The 14,037-nt window shown below is 39.9% G+C and overlaps 1 protein-coding gene and 1 non-coding gene across 3 annotated transcripts in view; both read left to right on the top strand.

The window, feature by feature from the left end:
- LOC122708156 (dimethylaniline monooxygenase [N-oxide-forming] 1-like) overlaps positions 1 to 12,734 on the top strand; it is a 33,693-nt gene extending 20,959 nt beyond the window's left edge. The window contains exons 4-10 of one of the 2 annotated variants that reach the window (XR_006345028.1): positions 150 to 312; positions 3,923 to 4,065; positions 7,123 to 7,322; positions 9,072 to 9,427; positions 10,100 to 10,172; positions 11,253 to 11,356; positions 12,125 to 12,161. Coding sequence is in view for 1 of the 2 variants with exons in the window: in XM_043924311.1 (XP_043780246.1) it covers positions 150 to 312; positions 3,923 to 4,065; positions 7,123 to 7,322; positions 9,072 to 9,427; positions 10,100 to 10,172; positions 11,973 to 12,315 (1,278 nt within the window). In the remaining variant the exon portion in view is untranslated. Of the gene's footprint in view, positions 1 to 149; positions 313 to 3,922; positions 4,066 to 7,122; positions 7,323 to 9,071; positions 9,428 to 10,099; positions 10,173 to 11,252; positions 11,357 to 11,972 lie in introns of both variants that reach the window. The other variant, XM_043924311.1, reaches the window with a different exon arrangement.
- Positions 1,674 to 1,778, top strand: LOC122708406. Its single transcript, XR_006345186.1, has one exon. It is a non-coding gene; the product is annotated as a small nucleolar RNA U13 (small nucleolar RNA).
- Positions 12,735 to 14,037: the final 1,303 nt, after the last annotated feature.

Consider the following 14,037-nt stretch of genomic DNA (forward strand, 5'->3'; position numbering starts at 1 on the left):
ATTAACCTGAGAGCCCAATTCAGTGTCTAGGGTTATGCTTATTATATTTAGTCTGTGCTCAAGAACATTTGAAATAATTGGCATGTCAGCCAGCAAGCCCTTTCTGGAATCTTGAAAACTATTAACCATGTCTATGATTCTCTTTTCAGACAAAAGTCTACAGTGTAAGAAAACGCCCAGATTTTACTGCCACAGGCCAGTGGGAGGTAGTCACTCTGCGCGAAGGGAAGCAAGAGTCAGCCATCTTTGATGCTGTCATGGTCTGCACTGGTTTTCTTACTAATCCGTATTTACCACTGGACTCCTTTCCAGGTATAGCCCTTTCTACAACTGACTTTAATTTGTCTTATGTGAGCCACCCTGATACTGGATTGTTTTGGAAATAAATTCCTATTGATCTCCTCCATTAAATAGTTAAAGTAGTGAGGTAAGAGGGTTTTTTCCCTTGACCAGCGCTATTTGGCCAGATTCTGGCTTTCATCAGTTTCAAACAAGTTTTGAGTACCAAAGAGTAGAATGAATAACTATGAAGCAGTTTCATGCTTCACTGAAGTTCAATGTCCATCTCTAAGTGACTGGCAGCACCAGAAAACCTTCTAAGACACGGGAGGCCTAGACCGTTTGCTAGACACAGCAGTAGTGCATTGACAAAGGTGAGAGGAGAGGTCACAAGCGTCAATCTGTGAATAAAGGAAAAAATAACTTGATTTTCATTTGTTTGTGTCTATGGGTCACAGCAGTTACCTAGATCAAAGGTTTATGGCACTGGGTAACAGTCACCAGGGGCATGAGTCTTGGGAGACAAATTAAGATATCTTTGGGCCTCAGTTTCTTCATCTGGCTTTTGCAACCATGATTCATTTATGTCAAACTTCAATTGGATTACAACTCAGAGGGAATAGAAAATCCAGTGGCTTGGTTTATTTAATCTGCAGCACAGGATTCAAAAGGTTCAAATTTAAGCAAATTTTAATCCGAATCATCTAAATATGACACAGTGATCACAAGGCTCAGTTCACAATTAATTCATCTACCTCCAATGATACTTGGTCTGCTCCCAGCGGTTACTGAAGTCAGGCCACGTTAAGATAAAACACACCCTGAAAACTGTCATAGACTATAATCATTGAATTGGAACGCAGTTCAGCCTTCTTCCTGATACAGGAAACTCTTCAGCATCCCTGAGAAAGACTCAACAGCCTCTGCTTGAATGCATTCGACTATGAATTCTTTCCACCTTACCCATTTCTTGCCTACAGAGAAAACCCCTGAGTAGGCAAGTTACTCCAACTCCCAATAGGAGTGCCTGGTACTGGATCACTCCAAGAATCCAGAGAATTTCCTGACATAGAGAGTACACTGTGTTTATTGCTAAGAATACAGAAGTGGATAAGACAACACATAGCCTGCGTGAAAGGAATGAAATGAGTTTTATAGGGGTCCAGTGGAGTGATCCCAGTCTACATATGGCCTGTAGTAACAGCAATACTCACTTTACAACAAATTCATGTACTTGAAATGGTCCTGGACCTGCCCTGCAGATGTTACTCAAGTCAGGTCAGATTAGGATAAAGCATAGCTTGAAAGCAATGGAGCCAATGTGTTCAGTTTAAATAAGAAGAGCTTGGGACCCAGGAGGTATAGATTCCCGGTTATACAATTAAGAAGCTATGATCCTTTAGTAGTTCATGGGCATGATGATTGGGTGTTCATGTTGTTGCATGACATGTGCTCCCTCCTAAACCTTGTTAGGACACCAACCCATTACCCATCAGATGTTTAAAAAAGGAAAAAAAGCTATATAATCTTGGGCTTTACACTTAACCTTTCTAAGCCTCTGTTTTCCTTCCTAGAAACTGAGGGGTTTTACCTATCTTACCCAACATTATATATCACAAATCAAGCAAACAGAACTCTACAGTATTTGCCATCCTTCTCAATATCCATATTACCAGCCACTACCAATTGGTTATTTCAAATCCATGGCTGAATTATTGTTAAGGAGCCTTTGAGCACTAAAATTTCATGACTTTAGACTTGAAATGGAGTCCTCCAAACCTCATCATCTCTCTCTCTGCCCCATAGCAGACTTACACACACCCTGGAGTAGGTGTTAATCATCACAAAAATTAAACTCATTTAAGCTATTCAAAAAACCATGTCATGAGTTCTGGAGGCAATTCAAGAAGAAAGTGTTCCAAAAAGTCTTAGTAAATATAATAGGTATTACAGTTGGAATAAATATATAACTTCCCAAAGTAACTTATTTTATTAATTCAGAAACCATATACATTCAGCTGTTTACTAACACAGCCACTTCACCTAACAAAAGTTCTTGCTCTGTTCTCCTGTAATATAAGTGGGGAAAGTATTAGTCTGAGAGAAGACTCAAGCCACAGAGTCTCATATTTGTCCACTTGTGATCCAAAAGAGCCTGATCCAGAGATAATCTAAGATAATCTAACATTCATAGATAATGCTATTATTCTCATTAAACTTGTCCAGCTCTCCATTCCTGGCAGTTCTCGGATCCATATTGGGTCAAATATTGAGCTAAGTCAATATTTGAATTTGATTGCATTATTGCTAAACTTTATGATCTAGATTGTGGTTGGGTTTTAACTGAGATTCATGTTAGATTTCTAAAGATTTAAGGTGAAATAAAGAGTTACTGGGCCTTGGTTAAGGCCCAGTAATGTGCCACTAATGTGCCACAGCATCCATATCCTGAGAATTCACTGAGAATCTAGATGTACTGTGATATTTTCTTTAAAAAAAAAAAAAAATGTTCTTTGTACAGGATTGCTTTTGATCATTTTATGCAACCTAAGAGTATTTTCCAAAACCCTCCACAAGCATTTGATGTTTCAGTGAGATTTGGCATCAACTGAGATGTCTTATCTAATTCAAATAGCTCTGATCCCAGTATAACTAACATATCTCCTTTTTCTCTGAGCCAACTCTGGCTGGCTCAGCAAACCTAGCCTGAGTTACCATCAGTCACCAAGGCGAACACACAAGGATCTTTCAAATAGGGACCATACTTTTATTTCCTTTTTTAAAAAAATTTTTGTTGCACTGGGTCTTTGCTGTGGCACTCAAGTTTCTCTTGTGTCACACAGGCTTAGTGACCCTGCAGCATGTGGGATCTTAGTTCCCTGACCAGGGATGTGAACCTGCATCCCCTGCATTGGAAGCCAGATTCTTAACCACTGGATCACCAGGAAAGTCCCATATTTTTATTTCTTATTTCCCATATCATCTAGCACAGTGTCCGGCACATAAGAGGGGTCCAAAAAGTTTGCTGAATAGAGTGGAAGCACTGACTCATAGTTCACTTTAACTTCTCTGCTCTTTCTCCTTGCTTATGAAAACTTCTAAATAATCAAATATTAGCAAATAGAGTATTTCTGTCCCATTCATTTCTATCAAATTTTAAAAAGTAATGACTTCTTATACTTTAGCTTAATAAGTCTTAATGCCATGCTTTTTTTTTCTTTCCTTCTTTTTTTTTTTTGTTTTTGTTTTTTTGTTGTTGTTGTTGTTTTTAGCAGAAAATGGTTTACTGCAGGGCAAAGGAAGGATGGGTGGCTCATGCTCAAAAACTTTGAAATCCCCAGTGGGTTGGGGGGGGTGGGTTTTTTTATAGTGCCATGATATTTTAACTTAGTAATCATCTAATAAGTAAAACTAGAGGTCCATCTAGTGAGATGGAGTAAGTATCTCTATTAAATAAATAATCACTCACCAATTTCTGTATCTTGCATAATTATGTATCCGTGTTTCAGATTTTTTTAAAATTGAGTATCTATTAAAACAACCTAAATCACCCATCAAAAGGATGTTATTAGCTGAATAATGTGTGTGTTTCATTCACAGATCTTGTAAATTTTCTATCTGACTTCCTTTTTTTTTTCTATAGGTATAAATACTTTTAAAGGCCAGTATTTCCACAGCCGAGAGTATAAACATCCAGATATATTTAGGGACAAGAGCGTTCTTGTTATTGGAATGGGAAATTCTGGCACAGACATTGCTGTGGAGGCCAGCCACCTGGCAAAGAAGGTATGGTTCTTGGTGTTACCTAATGAGGAGCTTTATCTTAAGATGCATGCCTCAAGCAAACTGTGTCTGACACCATGATAGATAATGAAAGGAAAAAATTCCTAAAACACACACACACAAACAGATTTTTTAGGTACTTTTTTCTTGGATGTTCATAAATGTTACTATAAATTCCAGGTGTCATATTGTATCATTTTTCCTCAAAAATTTGGGTTCTCTGACTTCTTATTTTTGCTATTTTCCCAGCCAAAATGAGTTACAGGAAGAATCTGTTTCTTACTCAGTCCCATTAGTCAGAAAATTCTGGCTAATTTTTTCTTACTAAGATCTCCCATTTGCTCCTTCCTTTCCTTATTGATTGCCACCATCCTCATCAGGTCCATACCACCTCACGTGGAATCTGTTACACTTTCCTTCTCACAATTATGGGAAGAGTTACTATTACTGGGGCTTGCTTACTCTGTACCAAGAACAGCACTAAAGGCTTTACTGCATGACCTCAGCCAATCATCAAAACAAGCCATGAAGTAGGTACAAGACTCCTTAACCACCAGTGAAGCAACTGAAGCCTAGAGTTAAACAAGCTGCCTAAAGGCACACCACCAGCAGCTGGTAGAGCCAGTCCTCAAACCCAAGTCTCTTCCATTCAAAGCCCCTGCTCCTAATTCTACCTTAAGTGCCTGGACTCCTGCCCCAGTCCAGCCCCATACACACAACAATCCATCCAGACCCCCAACCACCAAGAAACAAATCCTCTGAAAAGCCTGCTCTCCTTATGACACTCAACGTTAAAAAACTAACAACTCCTCCCTACCTAAAAAAAAAAAAAAAAAAAATCATTAATTACAGGGCTCTCCATCACCTGGTCCAGATCTGCCATTTTAACTTTATCCTGCACTGCTTTCCCACATGACCATCAACTGAACGCCGACTGGTCTACTCTGTGACCTTTCCCACCCCCAAGCCTCAATTTTCCCCTTCACTCACACCATAGCCCTCCCTTCTGCAGTGCCCTTTTCTCTTTTATGACAACTTACATTTACATTCCCAGACACCTCTACCCAACACAAAATCATCTCTCCAGTATGAATTGATGTAATAACTGAAATTTACACTCCTCAGATGGCACTTTGAATTCTTGGTATTGCTCATTTTTTGAGATTTCTCAGTTGGCACTAGAGGTAAAGAACCTGCCTGCCAAATGCAAAAGACTTATGAAACTCAGGTTCAATCCCTGAGTCGGGAAAATCCCCTGGAGGAGGGCATGGCAACCCACTCCAGTATTCTTCCCTGGAGAATCGCCATGGATGGAGGAGTCTGGCGGGCTACAGTCCACAGGGTCACACAGAGTTGGACATGACTAAAGCCACTTAGCGCGGTAGGGCAATTGTCTTTTATATACAGGCAAAATATATAGTATGTATTATTTATAGTGTGTATTTTCTTTCCAACTATGCTATGAACTCATTGAAAGCCATTCAGGTAACAAATCAATATTAGTTGTTGAATTCTGCTATACCAAATGTTGTGCCAGGCATGGAGGATACACGGGAGAACAGAATAATCAAACAGGATTCCTGCTGTCATAGATGGTATAGTCATGGGGAAAACAGATGTCATGTAAATAAGTGTAAAGAATTAGATCAATAATTGCAAGAATGAAAATAGGTATGAGGAAAAAGAATTGGGAGTGTGTTCCGTTCTGGAACTTTAAGGAAGGAACTCGATGATTGATTGACTGATTTGGAGAGACTTAGCAATTTGGTAGAGTTATCCCGAAGGAAGGAAAAGGAGGTTCTGAAGCAAAAATCAGCATAGGCCCATTCACAATGACCAACACATCTGAGTCACATATTACTACTTCTATTTCTCTAACCACTGGAAATTTCTTCAATCTGAAAACATGCTTTGGCACACACCATTTCTATATTGACAAAGAAACTCCCCTTGTTTCAGAATATAATTCATTTCTACCAAAATATCATAACTGATTCTTCATCATGATGAATAAAGGCAGGTGCAAATATGTCTAATGTCAGAATTACTGATGGGCTTGTAGTTCTTGCCACCATAAGGCTCCATCATATTATGAGGCTTCCTTGGTAGCTCAGATGCTAAAGAATCTGCCTGCAATGCCGGAGATCCAGGTTCTATCTCTGGGTGGGGAAGATCCCCTGGAGAAGGGAATGGCTACCTACTCCAGTATTATAAGGTCAGTCAAAATGTATCATTAAAGCACTAACACTGCAGCTATGGCCACCATGCCCCAGTTTATCGGAAGAGAAAACAGGCATTAAACCAGTTGTTTTGTATTTGCAAAGCAACAGATCAGTTGACTAAATTTTTCAATTTTAAAAAGTTATACAGACAACCCTTTGTTGTATAGGTTCCAAAGCAACTATTAGCTTAATGAACTAGGTCAGCTGGTAAACTCAACTAGTCAAATAATCTGTTTTTTAGAAATCCACCAAAACTAGTTTTATTACTGAATTTTACTATCAGTTCTAAAAATGCTTTATGTTGAAACCCTTTGCAGACATCTTTTTTTTTTTTTTCTAACTGCACTGCGCAGCATGTGGAATCTTAATTCCCTGGATAAAACCTGTGCTTCCTGCATGGGTTTGATCTAGGAAGACAGAGTCTTAACCACTGGACCACCAGGGAAGTCCCTGCAGACAACTTTCAGTTGCATCCTTGCCCTGCTCTTGCTTATAGTCACTAGCATACAAAGTTGTTATCACCTATTCACTATCTTCTCACATGAGATTCTAAGTTCCTATGGCCAACCACAATATATAATTCACCATGGTGTCTAGCACTGAGCCTGGCAGATAAAAAGTGCTCAATAATATGTGCTAAGGCATTTTAATACTCTAGATACTCAAACCATTATCTCAAAAGAATAAAGTGGGAGTTAGAGAAGCCAAAACTATCTTGTCAGGGAGGTATTTTGGGGGTGGCTGGCTATTTGGTGCCTTTCAACTCATGAAAATAATCTCTGACAGAACCAGCCCTGTTCACTGTGTCAAACTGAGTGACCTCTTTGATTGCTTCTAGGTGTTCCTCAGCACCACCGGAGGGGCATGGGCGATCAGCCGTGTCTTTGACTCAGGGTACCCATGGGACATGGTTTTCATGACACGATTTCAGAACACATTCAGAAATTCTCTTCCAACTCCAATTGTGAATTGGTTGATAGCGAAAAGGATGAACAGCTGGTTCAATCATGCAAATTATGGCTTAATACCAGAAGACAGGTAAATGCAGAGGGGCTGCAGAAGGCTGTTAGGGAGAAGGGGCATTGGTCCTTCCAGCAGCCATAATACAGCAACAAGACTGAGTATGAAGGAAAACTTCATATAAATTACTTAGTCATAATGGCTAACTGTTTTCAGCGCTTGGTAAGTAGAATTATGTGATACATAACTGTCAACAACCCTTTAAAGTAAACCATATAACCTCCCTTTCAGAGTGGGTATACTAAGACAGGGAAATTCAGTCACTTGCCCAAGTTAATCTAGTACCAAGCAGACTCTGTGACCTTGGCAAGTTACATAAACCTTAGTTGCAGCAATCAAAAGAGAATTATTTGTCTATGACTCTTCCAACAAAAACAACACATTTGCCTGTTTCACAGTGTGGGAAAAATTTAATCCTTCACCATCTTTCAAAAAACAGTGCCTTCTTCCGATGACCTTGATTTCAGTCTTATCCTTTCAGTTACAACCCATTACTTAGCCCATTAACAAGTACCAGTGGTTTTATTTTACTTCCTCATTCATTGACTCTGTACAATGATATTCCATTGCCAGGGTAGCACCACAGCCTGGCGATCCTGTCTGATCTTCCCCCAGATTCCACTCTGGACCAGGATTGATCAGGTGGCACCCAAGCCACCAGGGTTGGGAGACAGCCCCCTCCCTACTACATGTACTTCATTCCTCTGGGTCTCTTCATCCTTCTCTCATACACCTTCCTCTCTTCCTGCTCTTCTAGTCCTGCTATTGTCTCCATTTTTTTCCTTTCTTACCTACCCTCTTCTGTTACCTAACTTCAGGTCCCCTAGGAGTTTTAAACTTTTCACCAGAGCCTTTCCTACCATAAGCTTGATTTAGCCTGAATGGCCACTCAAAAGACTTTATTTAATCCCACAAAGCCTAGAAAATGTAAAAGAAGCCTGAGGAATTGTAATATCTTCCCTGTTAGATTTAGCCAATCCTTTTTCATTTCCAAAGTTCTTAGAAATATACTATTTCATATGTTCTTCATCCTACCCAATCAACTAACAAGGATGGCAAGTATTAGCATCCCTATTTTACAGGTGAATAAAAGAAAGCCTACAAAGATGAAATGGTTTTCCCAAGCTCTGTTAAGTATAAACATTTGGACACAAAGCCACCCTTACTACCTCCTGCTCCAGAGCTCCCTCCATTTGATCACATTGTCTGTTTCTGTGCATTCACCATAAGCCCAAAATGACTCAGCTTACTTAAAACCATCTAGCAAAGCATTTGCTTTGTGATTCCAAGGACACAGCCAGAAAAGGGTGATTCCAAAGGCATAGCCAGAAAAAGCTAATTCTGCCCTTGTTCCTTTTAAACACATGCATACTTTCCTTGTACAATTGCTTCTGAGGAGGAAAGAGTTTCTAGCATTTCTCAGCACATAGAGAAGTCCCTGGTTTCCCTTGTGGTCCTTCAGCATTCAGCTATCTCTAAAATGACAGGGATGACTGAATGCTAGAATTCAGCAGGAGAAGTAGAGCTAGAGAAAATTCTGACCTCCTTCTCCCCAGGCTTCTAAATTCTTGTAAATGGTAAGCATGGTTCCATCATCCTTCTTGGTCATTCATGAAGCCACTCCCACAAAGGTAACTTCCCACAGTACTGTCACCTCCTGCCTAGCTGAGGGGCAAGTCGCAAAATGAAGAGGAGAAGGGGAGGAGGAGGGCGGGCTGACTGCATCAGTTCCTGGCAGATCTCTTCCTTATCCATGTTAATGTCTAGGGTACAACTAAGAGAGCCTGTGCTAAATGACGAGCTCCCAGGCCGTATCATCACTGGGAAAGTACTCATCAAGCCAAGTGTTAAGGAAGTGAAGGAAAACTCTGTCGCATTTAACAACACCCCAAAGGAAGAGCCCATCGATATCATTGTTTTTGCCACTGGATACACTTTTGATTTCCCCTTCCTTGACGAGACTGTAGTGAAAGTCGAAGATGGCCAGGCATCGCTATACAAGTACATCTTTCCTGCACATCTACCAAAGCCAACCCTGGCTGTCATTGGTCTCATCAAACCCTTGGGCTCCTTACTATCCACAGGGGATACACAAGCTCGATGGGCTGTTCGGGTCCTGAAAGGTAAGTGTATAAGAAATAGGAGAACATGGGAATTCCCTGGCAGTCCAGGGGTTACGACTCCTCATTTCACAGTGGAGGGCTCAGGTTCAATCCCTGGTTGGGGAACTAACATCTCACAAGCCACGTGGTGTGGCCAAATTAAAATAAATTAATTTTAAAAAAAGAAATAACAGGATATATGTGTTCAGTTTACCATGTCATTTTAGATACTGGAAATTTTGAGATTTTTCCCACCTCCCATCTAAAATAATAGAATTTTTTAAAGCAAATTCATCTATTGTTCACTGAATTACAATATCATAATGAATTTGTGCCAGTACAAGCACAAAAGATAAATCATGAATCAAAAAATATCAGCTGCTAGTCTGACTGAATCAACTGGTTCAATGAACATTTGAACACTTTAAAAGCTCAATCAATTGAATGACAAATTCAGTCAAGCCAGTTGTGAGGTTCTGCAATAGCAAATAAGTAGTGAGGGGATTTGATTCTTATCTCTTCAACTGGTGGCATAATCACCAGGAGTTAACATTACTCTGCTAACATTTCTGCCAAAAGAACAGATAATTTGCTCAGTAGTAGAAATAAAAGATGTGCAGTAGTAAAGCATCTTTGCCTGCTAAGTAAGCACTGAAGTTACATTGCATTTTTGTTTATTTGTTTGCTTTATAGGTGTGATTAAGTTACCACCATCAAGCATAATGATCAAGGAAGTTAATGAAAGGAAAAAAAACAAGCCCAGTGGGTAAGTTAAGTGCTATGCATTCTTTTTGAATCACAACTATAACTGGTAAAGCAAGAGCAAAGAATGGTGTGAGTTACACTGGAGAAAAAAGAAGCAGCTAAGACTCAAAAGGAGGGGAAAAAAAGACTAAGCTAACCTGTTTAAGGAAAGAAAGGAAAAGGAAACTGAGGTTTTAACATCCTAAACCATCACTTTAGACCATGGTCATCTAGCATGACATGGAGACGTGGAGTTTATATCCTAAACCAAATGTAATTAATCCTTATCTACCAGATATTACTCTATACTTCTATCCATAATCAGAAGGCAAACTGTTGTGTTTATCCACTCTGACACCAAAGGGTCTGCTCATTCATTCATTTCAGCAAATCCACGTTCAGCTCTCCTGTTTTTATTCAGACGGCCACTCTAGAACAGGAGTCAAAACAGGGCCAATGGACCAAATCTGCCAACCACCTATTTTCCTATTTTAAATCACTAGAAAGAAGAAGATTTTATGATATGTGCAAATTTTGTAAAATTCACATCACTGTGGCCATAAGTAAAGCTTTATTAGCACACAGCCCCACTCAAGTTTGGGCTTCCCTGGTGGCTCACTGGTAAAGAATCTGCCTGCAGATACAGAAGACACAGGTTTGATCCCTGGGTGGCGAAGACCCCCTGGAGAAGGAAATGGCCACCCACTCCAGAATTCTTGTCTGGGAAATCCCATGGACAGAGGAGCCTGGCGGCTACAGTCCATGTGGTTGCAAAGAGTCAGACACAACTGAGCGACTGAGCAGACTCAATTTAAGTATTGGTTAAGACTGCTTTTGCATTAGGACAGTAAAGTTGACTAGCTGAGGTAGAGACTGTAACATGGCCCTCATAGACCTTAAATATTTAGCATCTAGCCTTTTGCAGAACAAGTTTGTCGGCCCTTCTCCAGAGAGAGGTCTCCACTTGCGCTCTGCTTTTTGGCTACCACAAAGGGCCAGGGACAGTGGAAGGCAGATGGCCAGCTGGGAAGGACTCTTGCTCTCCCCAGCTCCTAATCCTAAAGCACCTCTGATTTTCTCTGTTTTACTGTTTATGTTTCAGACTTTGACATATAGTTTTCACTTGGGAAAAAGAAGGGGTTTGTGACCGAGAAAAAAGACTTAAAATCACTGCCTTTAAGAAACACCACTTTTCTCCTTCATATATATTTCCAAACTTCAAATGTTTTACTATCCTTGTCAAAGTCCTAAATCCCAAAATTATAAAAGCACTTCCAGTGTCTCTTCTTCATTCTCAACCTGGGATATGATTTGATCTCCATTATGCAATTCTAGTATAACATAAATCACTAATTAGAACTACATGAAGCAATAGCTTTTGTCACTTTGGTCAGTCGAGGGATTAATTAATTAAAGATTAATACCAGCATTACACAGAATTTCACCCTACTGAGTTTTGTGATTTTTCACATTATACAAATCAAGCAATAATTGAGTTTTAGGAAGATATAAGAATAGTAAAATTATATAAAACCTTTTTTGCTAGAAATTGCTAATCATTTAACAATAGAACTAAAGTAATACTAGATTCATTATCAGCATTTGACAAACGATGTGTACAGAGTGTTTTTTCACAGGATCTATCTTGTATTTAAACAATACCATGAGACCATTTGACAACTATGGGCGTGGAGGGAAGAATACAGAAACCAGTTCAAATTTTGTGGCCTCATTGTTTACTTCTGGCACTTTTACTTGTTTTAAGGTTACCATTATTTAATCTTTTTGTTTTCTTCTTTATCCCAATCTTCCTTTTATAAAGGTTTGGCTTGTGTTACTGCAAAGCTTTGCAAACCGATTATATCACATATGTAGATGAACTCCTGACCGCTATCAATGCAAAGCCCAACCTGTTCTCTCTGCTCCTGACGGATCCACGCCTGGCTTTGGCCATCTTCTTTGGCCCATGCACACCATACCAATTCCGTTTGACTGGTCCAGGGAAATGGGAAGGAGCCCGAAATGCTATCATGACCCAGTGGGACCGAACATTCAAGGCCACCAAAACTCGAATTGTACAAGAATCCCCATCTCTCTTCGCAAGCTTACTTAAACTCTTCAGCTTTCTAGCTTTGCTTGTGGCCATTTTCCTGATTTTCCTATAAATAAAAAATTACCTAAATAAACTATCAAATGCACAGAGTAGATGGACAGCAATCTGGTTCCCCCACTGCAACAACTTTGCCTTCATGACTATAATCTATATCTGAGCAATGAAAGCCACCCCTTCCCCTTCCCTGGCTGGCTTGAGAGCCCACTAGTATTCCTGAGTGTCTCCCAGCTCCACCTGCTTCTAATGCTAGAGAAAGATAACCAAGATTTCTGTGCATTTGAAGGCTGCTGGAAGGTTCCAGGTTCATTTTAGAAGAGAGAGTTGTCTCAGACACCACTTTGAGAAATTAGACCTCTTTCCTATTTTCATATATCTCAAATAAAATTCAATATTTCATGAAAGATTTGGTTGTATTAAAATGGCACTCTTATGGTATCAGTTGATTAAAAATAAAAAGAAAGCAAAAGCCTAGGATTACTTTGAGTGGTCTTTAATTCTCTTTTTAAGAGTTGGGGAAAAGCGAGACGGGGATGAGAAGTCTATTAATAAAGACCATAAAAGGATGGGAGGTGTCAACGACTTGGTTGGAGTGTTTCTAAAGGAATGTACCTGCATAGAAGTGCCCATCCCCCTATAATACACTCTTCAACCAAACAGGGTCTTCAGCTGACATAAGAACAAACCCAATCAGATCTATTCCACAGAAAACAACCACCTCCACCCACTCTTGGAACCAGCCTCCAGCACCCAAAGGAAAAACATCTTCCACTCACATACACCTTTACAACTCTGCTTAAAGAGGCAAATGGCTGCCTCTTCTAAGAGTCAACCAAATCCAATTGGAAAAGACAGAGCTGAGAAGTCTTTCACAGAGAGATAATAGGAGAAAGAAAAGACAGGAAAAGAAGAGCAAAGGCAAACACCGTGTCTAAAGCAGTTTTTGACCAAGCTATACCAACCCTGGATCCTCTCTCACAGTTACACATTTGAGAATGTGACTCAGCCAGAAAAGGTGTTGCCTTCACATTATCTCACTGAGGGGCTTAGATGGCACACTTCACCTCACAGAGAGGCCCATGGTTTGCACACTGGAGGAAATTCAAAACCTACGGACTCAGGATTGAGTCGTGTAGGTAAGAAGAGATGCAGTTTGTGTCTCTTCCACTCTGGTCTGCTCTTCCAGCTCCTCTTTTTTGTTCCATTTTCTAACACTTCTAACCTATTTCACTTCTTAACATATGTGATATTGTGATATGTAATAACAACTGTATATTTGGTCTTCCTCCTCATTTCCAGCACAGAACTCCTAAGACTCTTGAAATCTCCTAAGTGATGAGAACATAAAGATATCTTTTGTTAATGAGGTGACTCTCGGAAAACACCTAAAGATGGGGGCCAATCACCAGAAGAACCATCCATGTGATTAGAGGATTGGAACTTTCCTTCCACCCCTTGGATCTGTGGGGAGGGGAGAGGCAGGCTGGAGGTTGAATCGATAACCAATGGTTAGTGACTTAATCAATCATGTCTGTGTAATGAAACCTCTGTAAAAACCAAAAAGGATGAGGTTCAGAGAGTTTCCAAGTTGGTGAACACATAGAGATTCAGGGAGAATGGTGCCCTTGAGAGGACATAGAAATTCCATTCCCTTCCCACCTACCTTGCCCTGTGTATCTCTTCTATCTGGCTATTCCTAAATTATATCATCCTTTTATAATAAACTAGTAATCTATAAATAGAATGCTTCTCTGAGTTCTGGGAGCCAAACTAGTTC

The sequence above is a fragment of the Cervus elaphus genome, chromosome 14 (assembly GCF_910594005.1).
Source record: "Cervus elaphus chromosome 14, mCerEla1.1, whole genome shotgun sequence".
Taxonomy (NCBI): Eukaryota; Metazoa; Chordata; class Mammalia; order Artiodactyla; family Cervidae; genus Cervus; species Cervus elaphus.